Here is a 23,307-nt window from a genome sequence, read left to right as displayed (position 1 = left end):
TCTTTAAACCCGTAAATAGTGTGACTGTGCCTCCATTATAAAGCAGTTACTTCACAATTCAGGGTGGTCATGGGAAAGACGAGGATGGGATGGGGTGTGTTTGTGGGATGGGGTGGGGAGGGGAGAGGGGAGGGGGTTAAAGAGGGACTATACTAAGCAGGAAGGAAATGAAAGAGGATGGAAGGGAGGACTGGAATGAGGTATAGCCGTATAGGGAAGGAGGAGGAGGGAAATATAGCACGCAGGGGAAGAGGATGAGAATGGGAAGAGGAAAAGAAGGAAGCTAAAGATCGGAAGGAAAGGGAAACAATGGAGGGGGAGGGGAACTATGGAAGATGTGAAGGGGAAATGAAAATGTTTGATAAAACATTAGAAATTGCACTCGAGAGATTAATAGATTACAGACTACATTTATAAGGATAACCAGTTTGACGTATATAAGCTTGTTTAGTTTACACAAGAAGAGTAAGCCAAATGTCTTTACGGAGTTACTTCTCAGAGGTGCTCAATCTTCATAATTTTGTAGGCCCCACCCATATGTGGATATTAGCCCCAAGACATATAATGGGATTGCTCAAGGATATCAACCGTTAGATGATAAACCCCTCTATCTTATATGCGATGATGTAAGATCCAAACAATCCGCCAGAATAACCGGACCCCTAATGTTATGGAGAGATTTTCCTTGTTGTTCAAAGCTGAGCATGAGCAAGTATATAATCACATCTCTTTCGTTCTCGATCGTTTCTCTGTGCTAGTGCGTGGTCATCTTCTTGGCATGGATACTCCAAACACCAGCTATTTACCGTAATCTCATTTGATTGGACTGTGAGCAGATTAATGAGGGATGTTTTTCAAAGGCAATAAAACCTCTGAAAACAGATAATACCACTCTATCGCTGTAAAAATTATTTAACGGGCATATATTTTGTCGTCATCTATAATTCTGTTGCCTCATGAGCAAGTGTTTATAAATGAATATTCATATCTGTTTATCTCGAACGTACCCGGCATTGCCACTACAACAGTATAGTTGGTAGTATACGATAATATTCTTAACGATATGGTAACAGTACATTATGTATGCATAACTATTTTCGTCTCAGCGAAAGTCTCACGACTTGAACACGAAAGAAAATTCGTCCCCTTGCGAAAACGGTGGACAGGTATATGAAAATAAATACGCTTTGTGTACTATGTTACAGTTATCAGTAGGAATGATGTCGTAACTTTCATTTAATCTGAAGAGGAGAATTTTAAGGAAATATGGCGCGATCTATATCAGACAGCCAACTGTCACCGAGGGATCTGAGCCTATCAAACAACACACAAGTGACACAGGTAAGATACATTCTTAAGAAGTCTATACCACGCTAGTGAAATCAAGCAGTGCATCTGCGGAGAAACAAGCCTACTGTAAGTAGAGGCTAGGCCTTAGTTAAATGTGTTAACTACAGTAGGCCGAGGTATATTTCGTCTGTGATTACAATAGGTTTATCATTTATCATGTAGTAGATCTATTTGACTTATTTCAAAGGATAGGTGCAGTGAGAAACGAAAAAGAAGTAAGCCGTAGTACATTGGAATGCTTGACCGATGTCACATTATGAGCATTGAGAAAGGCCTAACTTAGGCCTATGATAACCAATTTGGCATCAAGGCCCAATTTTAATTACTTGATTTTGGCCTAGGTCTTGCCTATCATTTTCAGTAGCCCATAATTATTAGACTTAAAAGTTAAATTCACGCCAGCAGATTGACCGGCAGCTAATTGCATAACAAAAACATCAACTTTTTAAGTGTGACTGAGGGGGCACAGGCCAAAGAAAAGTATAAATTTCCTGTATGTGGAAAATATAAACTGTAAGCTGGAATTTCTGCACTGTTTTTTGTCACAACTATGTTGTTTGTGATTTCTATAGGCTATTCACTAATATTAGTGTCACATTGTTTCCTTCAGCTAAAATGGATATGATACATAATTAGTCCAATTTGTTGAAGTGAATTTGCAACCAAATGTTTTTTGAGAAATATTAAAACTGTCACTGCGGACAAAATGTATGCCTGAGAAAACATCTGTTTACCAGGCATTCCTAGTTTATTGTTAAGCTTGTTTGCAAACAAGGGCCTTATGGACCTTGGCCAATGGGTCATGAGCAAATCTAAAGTAATTTAATAAAATTTGTTTGATAGGCAAAATTTGGATTGCCTGTCAGTTTTGTTTTTGCAAATGTTTATTATTTAGACATTGATGAAGGAACTTAGCAGTGATTTTCATCAATGTTACTTCTTACATAGTTTTATCTCCCCAGAAACTAGATAAATAGTAAAATCTAGCAAAATCCACCCAAGATGAAAGGTATCCTCTCATGAACTCTTGGAAATTTAAGATCATGCAAATATTTCAACAATTCATTATCATAAATTTTCACATGACAGAAATTTGAAGTAAGTTACAACTGACACTAGCATCAAATTGCAAATCAATAAGTAATAGGCCTAATTCAAATTTAATCTGAGCTTTAAGAACCCTAGCTGAAACTAGACAACAGAAGGAAGGATTGCACAAAGGACGAATAGAAAAATTATACAGTTTGTTATTATTCAATCCTTGATGTAGTAAGCATTTTTACATTATTTTAATAATAATAATGTTCAATGAAATATAATAAATTGGAAGAGTGACACTGATCCAATATATACCCTAGATCTCACTAAACTTTCAAGAAACTTCAATCTGGATTTCAGTCAAAGCATGTTTTCTGACTTACATAAAAAACTGAACATAAAAAAACTGATAAAGTGCAAATATTTGCTGAATGAAATACATTTTTAAATGTTAAGATATATCTTCTAGTCTTAGCCTTATGGCATCTATACTGAGTCAGTAAATCACTGATGACGCATTTCTGTACATGCAATGCAAATGATGTGTGTATGTTTGCTTTTTTCTTTAATGTACTGTACATGCACTATTCAGGCAAATTTTTATAAATCTAATTACTTTTGTTTCGATCAAATTGAAGCACTTCATTAGCATGTACTTTTGTGCCTGTACTGGATAGTGTAGTTCTCAATTTGACCCAAAAATCTCTAAAAAAAGGAAAAGGAAAAGGAAAAAAAAAGGGCTACAGTGTGTAGCAAATTTACATAGCTGATCTTGAGGCAAGTATTATTAACTGAAGCCAGATAAAAACTGGTCTCAATTTATGGGATTTACTTCGGTTTCTTTCTTCATGCATGGCGCTTCTATTTGTAGTTTACTTTACTCACACGTATTTGTCCCAATCGACGCCCCAAGTATGATGGGTGACTGTTACATTTGGCAAATTTGGGCAAATCTTACTGGACGGCGCTCCTTGATTGGTTATTAACCAATGTATACTTTGCAATCTTTGATTTGACATTCTCAAGTAGTGTTGCGCCGATATTACCAATATCGGTTTTGGCCGATATCCGATATTATCATCCCAATATCGGTCCGATACCGATACCGATATTTTTTAACAGACAAAATAAAGGCAAAATCGTACTTTTAGTCATGCATACATTCACAAATAAATCTTCAAGTAAACAACAAAATATGGTGTTTTGTTTTACTTTTGTCCTAAGTTGAAAAGAATGACTTTTTTCCTGATTTTGAAAAAGAGAATTATAATTGAAATCCAACCAGAATCTTTTTCACTGCAGCGCTGCACGCGATAATAAAATGGACGCAGTAAATGTGAGCCTTAACATCGTAAAGACTTACAAGTAGCTATAGTGTTAACGTATGCTTGCAAAATTGCATCTTAATTAGGTTACGAACTGTCGATCACAATGTAAAAATGATAATTTATTGAGTTTATACTCAATGTACAACTTATTCACTTGACCATATAGAGAAGAAAAAAACTGAAAATCAGTAGAGAAATGACCAATTGTGTACGGAAAGTAAGGTGGTACACCTTTCAAATATTACGAAAGATCGAACAAAACACTTTCGAAAAATTCACGCAAAACTGGCATATCGTACTAAATGCAACTAATGTCATGTAAACAAGGCTCTAGTGCATCCATTTATGAATATACCGTAAGACCACATCTGTTTTTAAGCGGGGGAAAAAAGAAAGTATTTTCTAGAAATTCCAAAAATACGGAAAAAATAATATCCTACCATAGTTAATTGTATAGCAAATAGCCTAACCACCTCGGCGGTTACGGATCTCACGTAACTGAAAAGTTCCCTGGCAACTTGCCAAAAAATGTTAACAAACAGGTGTTACACAGGGGATGAGCTTACAGTGTGTTTGGGAAGGTACCTGGGAAAATTCGCAGCACATGTACGGCGGTAGTTGGGTATAGGGTTAAACACCGCAGTTGTAAAAATGTACGCATTGTGCACGCTATTCATTGTTAGGCAGTCTAGAGACAGGGCTTTGCTGAACGTTGTTTGTTTCATAATATCGGAAGAAAATGAATGGTTAGTACAGTACAGTGTATACATGCTGCACTAATGCTATGTGTAGGCAAAGGTTCACGAAGGTCATTGGTTATATTCGCGCGCCGTAGACGTGTTTTAGAGGTTACGGAGGGTCAGGTTTCCATGGATATTAATCGAAAATGAATAAGAGTTTAACTGACGCTAAAGAAATGGATCGTCTTGGGCAGATTAACAAATCATTGCAAGTATAAATAAGTAGCTCTGCTGTGAAAAAAAAAGTTCAATATCGGCTTGCTGTTATCGGCAATTAGGCAAAATTTTACCGATACCGATATGCTGCCGATATTGCAAATATCGGCCGATACCGATATTGAAAACGATTATCGGCGCAACACTATTCTCAAGTGTTCGCTGTGCAGGCTTGTGTTGTATACAGGTGACTCATGTGTGCAGCGTGTGGTACTGTGGCACTCCTATTTAGTTACATACATACATTAATGGGTTAACATGCACATTTCTTCTGAGCCTGCTGGAAGCAGTAAAGTCACATTACGTCAAACTTTTAAGACAAACTAAACAGTACTCAAATGCGCCATAGAGTTGATCCACTCATGTGTCCATCTAGCTTTATATACGAGTTGATGGTGATTGTGATTTAGAGTTAACAGAATGACACAAGTACTTCAAGCATACCTATAGTACCATCAGGAAAGTATTAGGTGTTCAAATTTGTGTAGCATTTTTGAAGGCTCTCATTTAATGCTATTAGTTCCTGTGTAGAAATTGCTATACATACATTTTTTGCACTTGTGTGTATAGCAACTTGACCATTTATGTATAGCAATTTGTGATACAATACTGGATAAAATATTCCCTGACCATATCATGAGGCTTCAAAATTAGTAATATTTGCGGTGCAATATGTACAGTACTGATTGTTGTGTTTCTAGTTGTAAATGTTATATGGTTAGCCGTTTCACAAGGAAGATCACCTTTTGCCACATGGAGGAAACAGGTCAGGCTTTATTCTATAACTAAAGAGGATTCTATCCAATATATATATCCCTTTTGTTGATTCCTAGATTTAATCAGTATTTGCCTTGAAAGTTTTAGCATACAGTACTCAAAGTGCACTGGAGTCTGAAAGTTTCAAAACTTGAATTCCTAGGTGGATTCTGAGCATCCAAATTATTTTCAGGCAATGAGATGTGTTCAGACTTACAGACTTAAAAAGTCAATGCATCGTGGGCAGAAATATGATCTTTGAAGTTTTGAGCATGAGTGACCATTTGTGTTACTTTCTAGCATATTTGGCAGACAACAGAGATAAACCTTTAAAAGAGTTATTCTGCAAAATTTTCTTTCCTGCCTCCATCAGATCTGCTATTGAAATGTGAGTTAGTCCTTGGGGCTAGCATTTTTTTTTATGGTGGGAATATTTCTGTTGACAATGGATATTTAACCTTGTAAAGTGTCTCTGAAATCTGAATTGGTTAATGTGGTAGGTATTTGTTATCAAAATAGGATATTCTGGATACTGGATAGCTAACCAACACGTGTGGTAATTATTACAGCATAGCTCAGTGGCTTGCATTTCATAACTACAGCTGAACAGTTATGTTCCATTTTCTATCAGAATTCAGTCATGAAACCAGTCTGTTGTTCTGAATAAATGATGTTAATAGTGGTTTTCTCTTGTCCCAAAAATGTGGCAAACGGTAAATTATATAGCAAGCTGCCTTTGTCACTATTATCATTGACATTGTTGGTTTTTGCATCAAAAGTCAAACAGAAATTCTGTATTCTGATATCACAATAATCAGCACATGATAGCATGTTCATTCAAAGGTATTTATTTCATTCCTTGTCTCCCATCCTTCACATCTAAATATGGAAAAGTTTATATCTGAATGCATGGTCGCACATTTTCTTTGGTGAGGAAGAGCAGACCCCTTATGCACACCTCATCATCTTATGCTCAAAACTCCAAAGATTTCTGTATTTCCCTCATAATATACACAACGGTCAGAGCTACATACAGTAGTTACTGTACAGTCACGACAGTATGATGTTGTGAACAGTAGTACACATACATACAGTGTGTAAACGTGTATTATGCATTCTATATGATTACAAAATATACTATAGTACAGTACAGATGATACTACTTTAATGGTTCAATTTATCTTCTGAAGTAGCCAGTGTGTTATTGTTACCTCTTTGTGTGTTGGTTCATTGTGTAATCAGTTCTTGTAAACGCATTGACAATTGTCAGGCAATCCCAGATACTGTTTGCTCACTGTGCATGGTGGAAACCTGCAGTACAGTACTTAATATCGTGATCATAGTTTTTGTATTAGATTTGTCTAAAAAGCGTTGTAATTGTAGTGAATTGAGCTCTAGAAGAGACAGATTAGATAACAATGGTTGTTTGTGCCAGATATGCGACTACTGCATTTATAACAGACATTAATTGGAGATTAATACAAATTTTATGGTGTCTATGAGGTTTGAGTGGTACAGATGGATGGTATAAAGATCGTAACCCTGGTAATGTCTGTGTCCTATTTCATGATTTGGTACTAAACCATGTCTTTAAAGATCATCAGAATTGCTTCCAAATATGCTAGACAGTCAGATAATGGTCACCTTTGAACAAGTTTGAACTGTAAGCAGTTTACTCTGACTGTATAAATGAGTGATATCTAATTGTCTATTCTAACAATCCTGAAATGTTTGGGAATAATTTTGATTAACCAGAACCTCAAGGAAAAGTACTTTTTGAAAATGTCTGTGAATATTTAGAACGCTAAAAAACATGGGAGACCACTTCTGATGACCTTCAAGAACTTGTTTATAAGACATTTTTCCAGAAATCCAAGGAACCTATTATCAGATTGATACAGTAACTTAAATAGCAATACAGGAAGTGTCTGTGTTAGTTACAAAAGCAAGAGACTAACAACGAGAAAGTCATAAATGTTACCATGGATATATGTTGGCAGTGAAAACACTTAAATATTTAACATGTATTTTAAACTAAGTTTAATCCTTTAATATATACTAACAGGTCTCTATACAGTAGCACAATGATTGTAATTGTTTGTTTAGTTTTGCTAAGTTGTGCTATATTTCATTACTCTGTGTCATTTTTCATTTGTCATATAAACATCTTAATTTTATCCCTGTTCAGAATTTTGTCACTTGCACGAAGAAAAGATATATATATATTGTAAGTTGTACGAATGTAGATAGATTACTGAATAATGCATGAGTATATTGGCACGGAGGTGTGAAGCTAATTTAAGCCCTTGTGCTTGAACAATTTCTACTTGTAAAAAATTGTGCATGCAAACATGCCACTATCCCAAAGCGTCGGGATTAACGCAACTACCGAAGTCCTTCATATTGGAATATCTTGCCTTCCTTGAGATGTCAGGTTGTGTAGATTTCAGGGTAGGGAAGGTACAGTAGATACTGTATATGCACTGTTGAAATATTAAGGGTAGAGATGCCTTTATTGAAAGTAAAATTACAGTGTTCTGTGTACTAGTACGTTTGAGTACATGCATGGGATATTGAATGCATTGAAGGTCTCATATATATATGGTTGAATAAGTATTGTTATGGTTGCAACACTGTGTAATACTGTAGTCTGAGTAGAAGGTACACAGTGGCAATAAGGCATACAAATCTCCTGTAATATTTAAGAATTCTTTATACGTTCTTAGTTTGTATGTATGTGTTTTTCTTTAAAAAAAAAAACAGTTTGCATTGAAGTACCAATGGCCAACATATGTAATACCTCATCCATTCCTTTACCTGTCTCATGTATAGCATGTACACACTTCCACCTATCTACTGTAGCTTAACAATGATAGGTACAGTTTAGTTTAGTTTAGTTTAGTGATGTTGCCATTGGGTTAGAAAGCTTTGAGGCTAAATTTATATGATTCAAGAACCATGTAAGTGAATGCTTGGAGTTTTTTTCTTATGATTGCTTCCATTTCAGCAACATACAATATGTCTAGTTCTTTTGAACAAGAGAATAGAATCCCTGTGTTTGTAAAAGAGTATCAGTATAAATCTTTAAGGCCTCTTTCTTGGTGTCATATTTTTTGGTTAGTTGTCTGAAAGATGTAGCAAAATAACAGTTACCAATATGTACACTGTAGGAGAGATGGGAGGGCCTTGGTGAATAGAACACCAGCTGTGAGGATGATACTAAAATATATCATTTTACCTATTTAACGGTACAGTAATTTGTTACTATTCAATCTGAATTTGATGTCAACAACTATGGAAAACCTCCAATGCTGATATTGGTTGTCCAAACAGAAATTCGGTCGTCAGGGATGACTACTGTAGCAACCTTTAGAAATTTCCTGTGAGTATATGCATCAAAGGTCTGTGAGTCTGATGATGGGAACACTAAATTATGTTAGTACAATTGGTGGAATGAAGTTTGTTTGAATGAAAAACTGCTGGCCCTATGTATACTTTAAGGGATGAAATTTACTTAATGATATTTACAAAGTAAGTTTTGTTGTGTCTTTTGGGTCATATCAGGTCTTTTTGAACAGTGTAAACAATGTATTGTTTATTTTGAAAATTACAATTAAGTAGTTTGATATCTGTTTGGAAATAAATTTCTTTCCTGTTAAGCTGAAATGGTACTTTTGATGGTTCCATTTATACAGTAGACCATTGTGTTTTATGATTGTTTTCTGCTAATTTGCATATGATGATGCTAGCAGAAACCTTTAGCTCTTTCATGAACTAGATTGTTGGGCATACACTAAGTTAAGCATGCAATGAACTGTTAACTTAGGTCTCTGATTGATCAAATGTCACACCCTTCAATCGAGTGCATGATTACAAAATTTCCCAGCAAACCAGAAGTGAGATGATTAAAATACTCAAATTGTATTTCGTACCAGCCCCACTGCTGCATTTTACACCACACGCTATGTAACGACATGTATACGATACAGATCTTGCTAATGTCACCCATCAAGCCATTGATACTTTTAAGCCTTGCTTGTAACTTCAGCTGACCATTTCATAAAAGTAACTAATTAATGCAAACAAATGTACAGCAGGCACACAAAAGAAACAAACCGATTCAACCGAAGCATTAAATCGCAGAACCACGAACCAAGTAACTCAAGATAACCCATCTACTGTAGCAACATTTTTGCAAGAGATTTTTTACTTATAAAAATTGAAACCATTGTGTGAATATTTTATTTTTTCATTTATTTTTTTGTACATAGCTAATGACATACAGTACAATTCCACTGTATTTACCTAAAAACTCCTTTCATTGGGAATTTAACTGTACTAATAACTAGTTAAAATAGTTCAAAATAGCTCAACAAAATAGAACATTGTCATTCACAGCATATTTGTATTTCAGGCAATAAGTATCTAACTATAAATCTGTGTTAAATATTTCGCCCCATAGACTGCATAAATTACCAACTCTGACAATTGTCAATTTTTTCCAATTCAACCTTTCAATAGGCGTACCAGTTTTCACCACGTATATTTACATTGGATAGACCATTCTTAATTGAGTCGACGAACACTACCTTCTCTATCAGTCTCACTGTATATATATATCACAACAACACTTGCCATGATGTTGGATTCTAGTCTCTCTATTTAATACACAAAAAAAAAGCCATTTTTCCCCTCCCTCTTAAGTCACTTTCATACAGTGCAAATACTAATTAACCTTTGGCAGAATATACAGTGATCACGTCTGTCCACGACATTTCACCAACGGTAAAATTATTTCGTTAAGCTTCCGATATCTTTGATAAGCTGTGCTCTTAGTACGTACGTATATATGTACGTTGTCTACTATGCCACTCTAAGAAGCTTGTGATTTGAGACAAAATGTGCCTGTACTAGTTAGCATATATATGCATGCACACACATGCAGCAGTAGATTGTGTCACTGGTGTATTATGAAACTGACTGCGAATTATGTGGCATTTTTCTTGTTCAGTGCTACAATATTAGGCATTTGAAATGACTACTTGAAATTGTTTTGTGTTAAAGTGGTTAATATATAAAGGTAGATAATCTGTGCTGTAACATAACACAGAGAATAAGAGAGTTTTAGCTTGTTGTAGGTATACTTTTGTTATAATCTGATGTGTTAGAATTAATCTGGCTTTCTCCAACATACTGAAGTGTACAATTAGTATACTATTATTGGTGCAGATGGAGTTTTCAAGTAATAACAATAAGTTAGATTTAAATAGCACATGTATGCAAGTACAGTTCTGCGGTGATATGGTGCTCTACGAATAAGGGAACCCTCAAACATTCCAACCCCCCCCAACCCTCAGCCAACCACTATTCTGCATATTTCAGTAGATGTATTCCAACTCCCCAACCCTCAGCCAACCACTATTCTACATATTTCAGTAGATGTATTCCAACTCCCCAACCCTCAGCCAACCACTATTCTACATATTTCAGTAGATGTATTCCAACTCCCCAACCCTCAGCCAATCACTATTCTATATATTTCAATAGATATATCTCAATTACCATAACAGAAAATATTTCCCTTTCTATTTTTGCATACTTCATACATCAATGTTGTCTTTCTAGCCTTTTGAAGTAATTGTAACTAAATTTGACACTTTGGGAAGAGAATTGAGGGTGGGGGGAGGGGGGGGGGGGCAGGGCATATGGGGTTTATGTGAGGGAATGGAGGTGTGTACTAAAATGCTACTTGATCAATGCTCTAGTCATTGCAGAGTGAGGTTGTTATAGTCATGGTCGCCACGCAGTTTGGAAAATGGGAAAAGTCTGGAAAAACTAGGGAAAAATGAAGAATCCCTTTTGAGGGTCTTGAAAGTCAGTTTAGTTTGAAGTTTAGTCTGGAAAAGTGAGGAAATATTTATATCTGCATTAGAACTCTTAATCCTCCTATTTTCATCAAAACCTATGAAAAGCTTTCTTTTGTCGTCAGAAAGAACATTTTTCATCAATTTTGGATATATATATATTCTTCTGTGATTTGTATTTGTTCTGTCCTAGCCTTCATGCAATTTAGTGAAGGCATCGGGCCTACATTCGGGTGATATGCTGTATGTTGTGTTTGGGATTCATGGCTCTCTTAACATACAATACCCATCTCCACAAATTAAAGATAGGGTTAGGCATATATCTTGCAAGAGTGAAAAATTGTTAAACCTAATAAAGGTATCCTAATTACATCTTCATTACTGTGTAGGCTGCATAATTCTATAAAATTTCTGGTCTAGTAAAAAAATTTTGAATTTCCGTCGTTGAACCTGGAACCATGTGTAGTTTAAAGGACACAATGATTTTTTTTGGTGTTCGACTAGGTTTGACTTAACTGTACACCTGTCCAAAAGTTGAATGTTTGTAGAATCAAAAAACATATTTAGACATAATCTTTTGAAAATTTTACATACTTATTGTGAAAAAACTGAGATTTTGTTTCTCAATAAGCTCAGGTTCATATCTCCAGAGGAAGACATATATATATATTTAGTCAATTTGCATTTCGTCTTGATCATATCTTAGACATTTCCTGTTTAGTTACTTGCTTTATTTTATTCACGGTGACTTGTAGCGGTGCGTACAACACATCCCGAATCCCCCCTTCGATAGGCCCCAAGTAAAGTGGAAGTATAATGAATTTGAATGTGATTTGCTTCAGGGGTTTCACAGTACATTAGTCCTCTGTACTGTAGTACATTGTTGGAATGCTACAGTACTACAGTAGCAACGACGAAGACGGCGGCTGGCATGTATATCACAATGATGTACAGATGCTTTTGACAGACTGAGCAGTTGAAATAAAAGCCTTGCATATATGAATATATACATGTACACACATATAGCAGGATAAATCTGATAGTGTCATGCACAGATGTATCCCAAACTTGTGCAATATATAAGTACCATATATAGATCCAATAAAAAGCTGGGTTCCCAGAAAACCCTCACAATTTTTTGTCAAGCGAATCAAGTGATACTAGCATCAAGTGTAATTGATAAAAAAGCAGAATTTGTGAAACCTTATCTTGATGCTAACTGCAGGGATACATAGATATGATGGTACTAGTATCAGTGTAATACTGTAGTCGGTTGGGATAAGGCAGCGAAGACGGCAGTAATACAACAAGTGTGTATTGTCTTATGTTACAGTTCATTTGTTCATTTGTAAATGAGAGACCTAATCAATTTCTGTTAGAACTGGCAACAAAAAAATTGAAGCATGTTTCGTTGATGATGGAAATACTGTACATACATTTGCGAAACATTAATCAAGGAGACTAGAAGTCATTTAACAAAGCCAAAATCAACATTTATGTAGATAACTTTATGTATAGAATTTAAGATTGCTGAGAGTTAACTAGTTCGCATTACAGTTTGTCGAATTTCAGCTGATCTGATGCAGTGTCGATGAGGCACAAGATTAACCAAACAGGGTAATTTTAGCCCTTTCAGTTAATTGGTTCCATTTACATTGTATAAAATTGTAAATGCACTCATGTACCATCTGTTACAGGCCTTTATTCTTTCCAGTTATGTTGAAAGCAGAATGAAAGAGGTCTTGGAAGTAGCTCTATACGATATCATGTTCCGAAAAAAAGTTTTCAACTTTGCGAACATTCGGAGACGACAAAGTCCACAGAAATTCTGATTTCAGTAGTACTGTAGATACAGAAGGAGGAAAAAGCGGAAAGAGTCCCAGATGAAGGATTAGAGGAGAGACAGAGATAAAATGCTTCCACTTTCCAGTCAATAGCTTAGGTGTATGAGAAAGTGCATGGTAGGTTAGAGACAGATAAGTAATGTTGTTATGTGTTAATCCCCAAACCAGTAGGTTTTGAAGAATTTGTCTTAAATTTGCTTTTTCATAAAGTCAAGAAATCAAAATAAAGTTTGTTCTATCCAGTTTTTTTGGCTGAAGGCCAAGACACTTCACTAAAATTCACATTTCATGAACAATTTAGAAAAAGTTTTATAAGAATTTAGTTCTTGAACAAACTGACGGAGATCTGAAAGTGCAGTCCAATACAAGGCTTATAGTAGTTTACATAGTCAGAAATAATTGAATGAGATTTTGGTATGGAAAACGAATTAGCGATCGTTCAGCATTAGTAAACAGTGCCGTAATAAATGTCATACTGGCGGTTGTTGCATGAAGAAATGGCAATAAAGTCTGCTATGCTAAATTGAGATTTTAAAACGAATTCCGATAACCTTGAAATGATTCTAATAAGTTCGGAAATTAAAAATATGTCGCAAAAGTTGCTTACTTGAGAGAAAGTTAAAGCATATACATAGCGTTTGTCATGTCTGCAGTGTTAATGTCTCTCGTAATCATGAAAACGACAGTATAAACAAAATTTTAAACCTGTGTTAGTTTTACTGAATTATAGGACTCACGATGGATTTGTTTAAAACTTCACAGATGTATTACAGTCTATTTCATGGAGACTTGGCAGATATAGGATTATTGCACACTTTCCAAAAAGCCTAAGCTAATTTCACACAAGTGAAAAAATTAAGAGTAAGAGCAAAATCAGTGATTATAATGTTAAATAGGGCTTATTTTGAGATATCTTGTAGACAGTTGCTAAGGCAACCTGGATCTTCCTTTTGTTTTGTCTGAACAACCCAGTCAGATATATATATTGTTTAAAATACTTTAATACCGGTACAGCATGTCATGGAAGACATCTTGATTGAGTGCTGTTACTGTAACTTATTAAAAGTCTGTTTGTCCCTCAAGAATAGGTTTGGTTCTATCTCACAAGTAATTTCTTCATTTGAAATTGGCCTGTTGTAAAAGCTTATTATCTGGCCATAGCTGTACCTTCTTCCAGCAAGGTGTACGTCAACAGCGTTAATTCGCACTGTACAGAACCTCCTTCGTACTGGTTCAGTTGGAAGTAGTCTATATGAAATATTAGTGCTGAGACTACCCGCACAGTGAGAGGCGGTGGTAAAATGGAACATTACAATGAAAAGTTTAGTACTGAAATTTATCACTACCTGCACATACCTTGCCAATACAGCAGTAGTGATTTGAGTGGGAAGTAGAACATGGCTAGATGTAATGTTAAGGCAGTGGCGGAGCGTCCATACAGTCAGAGGGGGGCAGATGCCCACCCTGACGGACTCAAATTGACTGCTGGCGCCCTTTTCAGCTTTTTACCACTTTTTACTTATTCGCGATTATTGACTTTGTATTGCGCTCTCAAATACCTATTGACATTTGTCACATTTTGTTGGTGTAATTTTCTGACAAAATGGCGATGACACCTATTTATTCTTCGTTTATCTGCAAATTAGCAAGGCCTGGAAAGGGTCATTTCCGGCGATCTAGGGTGTACCTTTACTCAAAAATTTCTGTACGCCCCGTGCCAACCTGTGGTGGCGCTCCACTTAGATATTGTGGAAAGCACCCCTACAGACTATTCTCGCCCCCCCCCCCCCGACCAATACCCCTAGCTCTGCCACTGTGTTAAGGTACATTGAAACATAACTGGTTATTTAACTGCTACTAAATGGGAATTAGAACATGAAATGTTAGAAATTAAAAATGTATGCAGTTGCTTTAATTGCAACTGCTGATGGTGATATTGAGCTTCGACATTGTCTGTTATGCATGATCTGCTTCTAATTGGGAAGTATTGCTGAAACTAAATTAGGAAAGTGAATGTTTTTGTGTTTGTTTGAATTTTCAGATGTACACAGGTAAAGATATAACTAATTGATGCTGGGCTTGCTTGCTTTCAGGAAAGATTGCCAAAATGAAAAAAATCGACTTGGCCTTGTCTGCAGGGTTGTAAATTAAATGCAAATGTTTGTAGATATAACTGCACTATGAATTAGAAATGTAACTTTGCTTAGAACCGATTCAACATGCCACATGAAATGAACACATAATTTGATACCCATCAGTACCGCACATATGATGTACTGTACATGTTTAACTTCTTCACTGGTGAAACAAAGCATTTTTGGTTACGATGCCAAATGCTCAGTAAGCTTGCTGGCGTATATGTGTGTGTCTGCGCGCGTGTGTGCATGTCTGTGTGTATGTATGTGATGGCCAGCCTGACATCTTAACATGATATCTCTAGAAGCACAAGTTGAGTCAATGTTATACTTGGTAACTAGATGCCCCATTATGTGTAGATGTGCCAGGATTGTGCCTATTGTTTGTGGTTCCCATTCTTGCAGATTGATGAGTGGACAGGGCTTAACGTAAAATTCTAAAAAATGGCAATATCTTTGCAACCATATGTCTGATTGAGTTCATACTTCATATGGTTATGTCAGTTTATAATAGGTACATGGTCATATCATCAAGGAATTCATTCTCGTTATTCATGAATGGGTGCGGCTAGAGTTATCACAGTGTAAAGATTGTAATCATGATATCTCAAGACCAACAAGTTGAATCAATCTCATTCTGCTGAGATAGATGTCCCAGGATGTGTAGATGTGCCCTATTGTTTGTGGTCCCATCTCATGAATATTAATAAGTGGGCCAGGCCTAACATAAAATTCTTAAAATGTCAGTATTTCTTGAACAGTATGTCCGATTTAGTTCATACGTGGTATGGTGATGTAACTACGTAGTAAGTATGTGATCTTTGCGAAAGCAACTTTGACCTCATTAATATTCATGAGTCGGTGGAGCTTTATGGGAAATAGTCAAAAGCAGCTTGTTAAATATGATCCCCATCAACCACATATTGAATCAAAGTCATACTTGGTAGATAGATGCCCCATGATTGAAATTGGTAGAGGTCAAAAGTGGTCAACAGGTGTCAAAGCCTGAAAGACTTTTAAACATGATAACTCTAAATTTAAGCTAGATAATAAATCTGTCAGTTATTCCAGTGGTATGATTTTCTTTTGGTGAACATAGTTTGGTCAAATTCAGTTCAGTTAAGTTTTATGAAGGGACTCTGTAAGTCTTTAACAGAACATACAGTCATCCAGGAAAGTTCAAGGAAAGTTGATATGTGGTATTGCTTTAAGCCCACTCAAGTGGCCCTTATTCAGTTTGAGCCTAGAGCTTCAAGGGGTCAACAGGTTATTTCAAATGGTGGCAAAATTGGCTCAAAGGGGTCAAAAGGTTATCTCAATTGGTCTTAGACTGGCAATTTGTATTGTGATTTATACTAGATGACTTGCAGCTTGTCAAAATATTTTACAACCTCATATAGAGCTCTCAGTAGATTAACAAATCTTAAAGGGATTTGCATTAGGAATTGGAATAAAAATTGTATACTGTAAAATCCTTACAAGTGAATTAAATGGGTTGATGCTTTGTCAACATGATAACTGATTCCTGATACCCTTTCTTTATATGTTACAGCATTAGTCAATAGATAATCCTCTTCATATTATGGCTTACCACACTATGAATATGTTTAGGCATGGTAACCACTAAACGGTTTTGGTTTTCTAGTTTTGCCTAATTTGATCTTTACTGTTGGCATTTTGGTGTAGTAAAGAGACAGACAGTTTTCAACAACCCTGAAATGAGACAGTTGACAGTGACCTGGAAGTGGGTGATTGGGGGCGCTGTGCTAAATTTTTGCCAATTCTTGTAGGCTGTTCAAGCAGATGGGAAAGGTTATTTGATTGAGTTGGAGACAGGTAGAGATCTTCTCAATAACATTGTCATGATGCATTCAATCATTATATGACTACCAGGAGACAAGTCATTCATTAATTAAGCATTTAGAACTGTGTTCTAATTATGCACTTAACTTATACAACCCTGTGCCCAGATGTTAATAACGAGCAAGTACATTACTCCATACTATGTGTAGTACTGACTCAGCTTAGCCTATTGTTTGCAGTGTTACAGTAACTTCACACGTCAAGCTCTAATAACATCATGTCTATGTTAAAATCATGCCCTTTTGTCATTTACCTAATCTGCCAGAATCGCTAGCGTTTTAACAATGGTCCCCCCCTTTCCTCCCAGTGACCCACCACATTGGCCTTTGTCAAATGCAAAGTAGGCTAGGCCTACAGTGTATGTACACCATCTGTACATCATCTGTGATGTGTGTTGTAGTCTAGCATGAGATCCTAGTGTTGCCTTATGATTTTAAACATCGAAATATACAAGCCTAGTAGCCGGTCACTAACTGTCAGTGGTCCTCTGCATTCCACAACGCAAAGTGCCTAGAAGAGTACTTTTCTTGTGGACTTCATTATCTTTACCGACTTTTCGAAGATAAAATATGAGGTGATTTTCGTGAGGTTCTTGAGAATCAGTTGTGATAGAAATGTAGTAAACTATCAGGACTCATAATATTCTGTATTCAGGTCTATACAGTACATCTCATTGGAAATAGAACTGCTGCATAAATTTAGCTCTCTGAGTTGATTTGATTAAACCAACAATACCAAAATGTTTAAATATTTGATGCTATAAGCTGTCAACAATGCTGTTTATTATCTTGACTGGTCAATGAACATCAATTCAAAATGTCTGTGTTACAAAGTATGTAGAACAGAATGGCATCATTTGTATTGTTATATGATAGATATATTTATTATTATTATTAGATATTTTCATATGATAAGAAAATGTGAAGGTTTGTCCTAGTTTCATCAACTGTCAGATCATCTTGATAGATGAATCACAGGAAATTAGTATTATAAACCAAATACTAGCACTAGTAGTAGTATTTATGGATATTATTAATTTGAAATTTAGAAGAAAAAAACAAAGTTTAGGCGTAATATCATTAAAATTGTATAAGTATAAACACATTAAGGGACTGTAGTTTAGGCACCTAAAACTGAAGAAGACATATGAAAGACACAAACCACACCCCAAAATTTCACATGCAGAGAAAATCTCTCATTACATCAAACACTGTGTGCCTTTCCTTTTCAAGTGTTCTAATAATAAAATTAGTTGCCTACTGATCTGTATATGTACAGTATACTGTATGTATATGCAGCCAATTGCACATACTGTATCATCGTTTCGTATCCAGCTTTATAGGATTTTTCCAAGTGAACCATCGTACATAACACACAGTGATTAAGAGCTATTGCTCAGCCTATTCTTCTTCTGTGAGTCAAGACTACACAGTACGTCCACAGCCAGTCAGCGCTGAGGTACGCAGTAAATTGCCTTATTAATTTGATGAGCGAGTGAAAGTTAGCGATATTCAACGTGGGGTGTACACATCAATAAGAACATCCTCGTCTGTCGCAAGCAGACGAGGCAGCTGTGAAGTTTTCCTAATCATATCTTCGGTTTGTAATACCCTATGTTTCTTCGAAAGACGAAGCCCGCAGTCTACAGCTGGTGTGTGTTCTGCAGTATTGAACTACTGCTGCTCAATATGTATGTACCTATTCTTCAATAGAGGACTCCGTGAAGTATGTATCTAGGGGAGAACTTTTAAGGGAGCAGTCGCTAAGAAATGACTACAGTGGAGTGTTTTTCTTGCAAGTTAATTGTATTTACATACAAAACTGCGAAGTTATGGAGAGGAAGAAATGCTGTAATGAGGCTGACGAATTGTAATATTATTAAGCTATGAATATTCATACTCATTCACATTCCCATCTCTTTCTATAAATTTTTAAAAGCAATTTGGTAGATTATTTAATGATTCCAACTTGTTTTGAAACATTTGCCTCTCAGATACTTTTATTAAAGTATTCACATTTTTGCCATCCTTACAATCCATGAGAATTTCATACAAAATTTTGCTAGGATGACAAACAAATCCATGACTAATTGTATAAGACTAATATAAAGCGGTATCAATATAAAACGGTATTCCGTATTTGTGAAAACTTTCTGAAAATTTTAGCATGATAATATTTCAATTGTATGTAATATGGAAATAAAGAATTTCTGACACAAACTCTGCTGTTTAAATATATGTACTGTAACTGTTATATGGATGTACGTAGTTCTTCATGTCTTTTTGGTTTTGATGATAATCGTAACCTTTGCATTCATGATGGCGTATGTGTAAGTATGTGTCAATGTGAGTTTGTGATGCCCAGCTTGTAAACACAATATCTGAAGAAGGGAAGGTCAGAACAATTTCATATTTAGTGTTTAGAAGTACCACATTGAGTACAAGAAGTGTATTGTTTCTTGTGGAGGTCAAAGGTCATTTGGGGTCAACAAGGGTCAAATTGTATAAACCTTGTAAACACGATATCTCAAGAAGAGAAGCTTGAGCAGACCTCACATTTGATGCATAAAAGAACCACATTGAGTACAAGAAGCATATTGTTTAGATGGAAGTCAGGTCATTTGGGGTCATCAGTGGTCTAATTGTGAAAACCTTGTAAACATGATATCTCACTATTGGAAGTTTGGGCAGATCTCATACAGTACCTGGTATGAAGGTGTAAAACATTAAGTACAAGAAGCGTATTGTTTTTTTTCGGAGGTCAAATGTCATTTGGGGTCACCAGGGGTCAGATTGTGAAAACCTTGTAAACACGATATCTCTAGCTTGGGCAGACCTCATACAGTACTTGGTATGTAGAAGTACCACATTGAGTACCAGAAACTTATTGTTTTTGGTGGGGTTCAAGCGTCATTTTGGGTCATCAGAGGTCAAATTTTGAAAACCTGATCAATTTCAATATTGGAAACTTGGGCAGATCTCATACTTGGTATGAAGGTGTATAACATTGAGTAAAAAAAGCCTATTGATTTTGGCGGAGGTCAAAGGTCTTTTGAATTCAACAAACGCCAATCATTTACTTCATTCCCCCTCTTACCTGTCTCTCTACACTAACGCACCTTCCTAAACATAATAATGCAAGGGAAGCTTGGACAGATCGCATATTTGGTATGTAATTGTACCACATTGAGTGAAGGAAAGAAGCCTAATATTGTTTGCGGAGGTCAATGGTCATTTGAGTTCACAAGAGGTCAAATTGAGAAAACCATGCTTACACAAAATATTGTTTACACAAACCATGTTTACACAAAGGACAGATGTTATATTTAGTTTGTTGATGTATTACAGTTAGTTCAAGAACCCTGTTGTTGAGGTCAGTGGTCATTTCAGGACAGCCTGTGAATTTATTGTTGGTCACATCACACTGCTTTTCACTGTGTTACTAAGATCAAACATTATGTCAGATTCATGAAGAAAACTGCTTGTGTTTCATCATCGAAACCACAATGCATTTTTGCATGCTGGTTTTTTCTCTCTTTTTTTGTTGTTGTTCTTATCTATACCTGTATATTTACATGTTTGTGGGAATTAAATAACATCAGCTTAACACCTATCTAGAAGTGACAAAAGAACTGATACCGTTTTTTTTTAATTCACACATATTGTAGGTAAACAAAAGAGGGTTGTGAAAATGTGCTTTGTTTAAGTCCAGCACTGGTTTATTAGTGCAACACCAGATGTGCCCATGACGGGAGAACACTCAATCAATACTCCGTTTTGACGTCAGGTTTTTTTATGCAGTGCTCACTGACAGACATGTTTAAATGTCTAAGTACTGTAGATATATCTGGCATTCCACTTGTAAGGATAACAGTCTAGTGAATTGCGTATCTGACAATTTATGTTTTATGAGCTGTTACATCTGTTAGGATTATCAATTGGATATTACTTAGCGATATATATAGGTGTATATCTGTTGAAAGGAAGTCCAGACAAGCACAGATAATGCCTGCTGCGAGAACAGCGAGGCAGAGGGTGAGTATCCATTAGCTTCACTGATTGTTACTGGTTAGGATTATGGATCTCGACCCTGTTCAATTAATCTGTGTAATCTTTATCGCGTCAACTCTGGATATAAAACATTTCGGTATATATACTTAACGTAGTTTGAAATAATGTACTTGCGCCATTTGCAAATTGTATATAGTGTATTTGAAGGTTTCTGGCCATGCTCCCTCCCTTCCCACATTGTCTCTGTTCTCCTCCCCCCCACCCCTCCCCCCTCTCGGATATTAGCATATCTGATGTTACTGGAGGTTTTGAGGATTTCTAACGAATGTTTTTTTCACTTTAATATTATACTCATATATCATTCAATAGGTATCACAGGTTGTGTAAAATAATTGTTTGTTGAAGAGCCTGCTAAAGTCAACAGAGCTGAAGAAAGTACAGTAATATTGTTCATAAACAAAGTTCCAAAGATGACATTTTCAGCCTACAATTCAAACCAAATTGTCAGAACAGTCATTTAAACTGTAAAGTGATGGCATGAAGAGGTAACCCAGAAATCTCTCTTCAGCTACAGTACGTGACAATACTGTGTTATGGTAAATTTTTAAGGATTTTCAGTGGTTGTCGCTCATACAACCAGGTCTTATTATTTTGTTGTGTGAATGGCAAATTTGGTGGTCTGAAAGAAATGTAGCGAAATAACAAAGAAATACACTATAGGGGAGTTGTATAGGTTTTGGCAAATAGAACAATGTCAGCTTTGGACCAGTAGAACTCCCCTTTAGTGATGGATGTCTGGAGCGTGATACCAATTAATAATTTTACCAATTGTTGGAGTATTCAGTGAAAATGCAATCTGAATTTGAAGTAAACATCAAAACTTCAAAGCTGATTTTGTTGGTTTGAGCAGAAATTTGGTTGCCTGGTATACATGACTATTTACAAATTTGCCCTGTGTTATCTTTGAGATTTAGCTACCAAAATACTGGTTTGAAATTTTCTCATGTATCGGGCAACTGACTACAGTAACAGCCGTTACTCTATTGACGATTCTAAATGACATTTTACAAAGTTCTTTTCAACTTACAATTAATCTCAATTTACCTCATAAATCCCTCTTCCAAGTGTCTCAAAATTTATGTAGCATCAAGAATAAAATATACAACAAAGTTGAAACTAATACTGTAGTACGGTATTTGAGTGAGACAATCCACGAGTGTGGGCTCGGTTTGATGACATTCGGAACTGTTCACTTAGCGTGCAGCCATGTGACAGTGACAAAAAACCTCAGAGATCCCATTAATATTAGTGTAGGCTGTTTACAACCGCACTGCTCATATATTGCTTGTTGGAATGGAGAAAGTAATGTATGCAGAACAGTAAAGAAGAAGGAAAAAAAATACATGTTTAGAATACAAGTTCCCTTGTGTTAAGTTGTGTCTATTCACAAGCAGACAGCAGTTACCATGGTAATCTGATCTAGAGGCCTGCCAGGGGGATTTGGGATTATTCAGACGCCAACCGATGGTCGAAACAGTTTAAAGTGGCATTTGTTTTCTTTCTCACAAATTCAGTCTATTTTTGATAATGTTTGGGACAAAAATCCTATTATAATATTGTAATGTGGTTCATAAGAGCTGGTATAGTAATAAAAAAAATGATAAAGATTTTTTTACCATATCTGACTTTAAAAAGACATTTGGAAGTGAGTAGAGTCACTCTTTAGTTTTTGCTTTTGTAAATTCAAGAGCCTAAACTGTATATACTGTTTAAATTTGACCAATTGTACTCTTTATATTGAAAAAAATCCTGTAAGATTGGGTAAAATTAGTGAGTAAATCCTCAAAAGTTGCTTAAATTACACCAGCTCAAAAATGCATGTGGAAAGTTGCTTTTTTTATTCAGTAGATGGAAGTTATAAACATATAACAAAATATTTTCTTTTAATTCCTGGTAAAAAGAGGGATCTGCCATGATCTAAATTTTATGCAGAATTAATCTGTAAGGAATTAAATTTTAACTAAAACACTAACTTTAACCCAAAATAAACTAATGTTGCCCTTAATCTTGTAATCAAAACACTTGTTGTATGTTAACAGCCTCCTGCCAAACTAGCGTTATCCCGATACATTGTTGAAAATACTACACATTTTTTGGTGTGAT

The 23,307-nt window shown here is 35.8% G+C and overlaps 1 protein-coding gene across 5 annotated transcripts in view; it reads left to right on the top strand.

Moving 5' to 3' along the window:
- Positions 1 to 1,032: 1,032 nt before the first annotated feature.
- The window catches only part of LOC139964547 (voltage-dependent L-type calcium channel subunit beta-1-like), a 119,603-nt gene continuing 97,328 nt past the window's right edge, over positions 1,033 to 23,307 (top strand). For 3 of the 5 annotated variants that reach the window (XM_071966191.1, XM_071966195.1, XM_071966193.1), the window contains exon 1: positions 1,036 to 1,341. In XM_071966191.1, coding sequence (XP_071822292.1) covers positions 1,267 to 1,341 — 75 coding nt within the window. In that variant the 5' untranslated portion in view covers positions 1,036 to 1,266. Of the gene's footprint in view, positions 1,342 to 21,123; positions 21,169 to 23,307 lie in introns of those variants that run through there. The other 2 variants (XM_071966188.1, XM_071966192.1) reach the window with 2 other exon arrangements.

Source organism: Apostichopus japonicus, chromosome 23, assembly GCF_037975245.1.
Source record: "Apostichopus japonicus isolate 1M-3 chromosome 23, ASM3797524v1, whole genome shotgun sequence".
In the NCBI taxonomy this organism is placed as follows: domain Eukaryota; kingdom Metazoa; phylum Echinodermata; class Holothuroidea; order Aspidochirotida; family Stichopodidae; genus Apostichopus; species Apostichopus japonicus.
The sequence above is the reverse complement of the archived record's forward strand: the minus strand, read 5'-3'. Positions and strand labels throughout refer to the sequence as shown.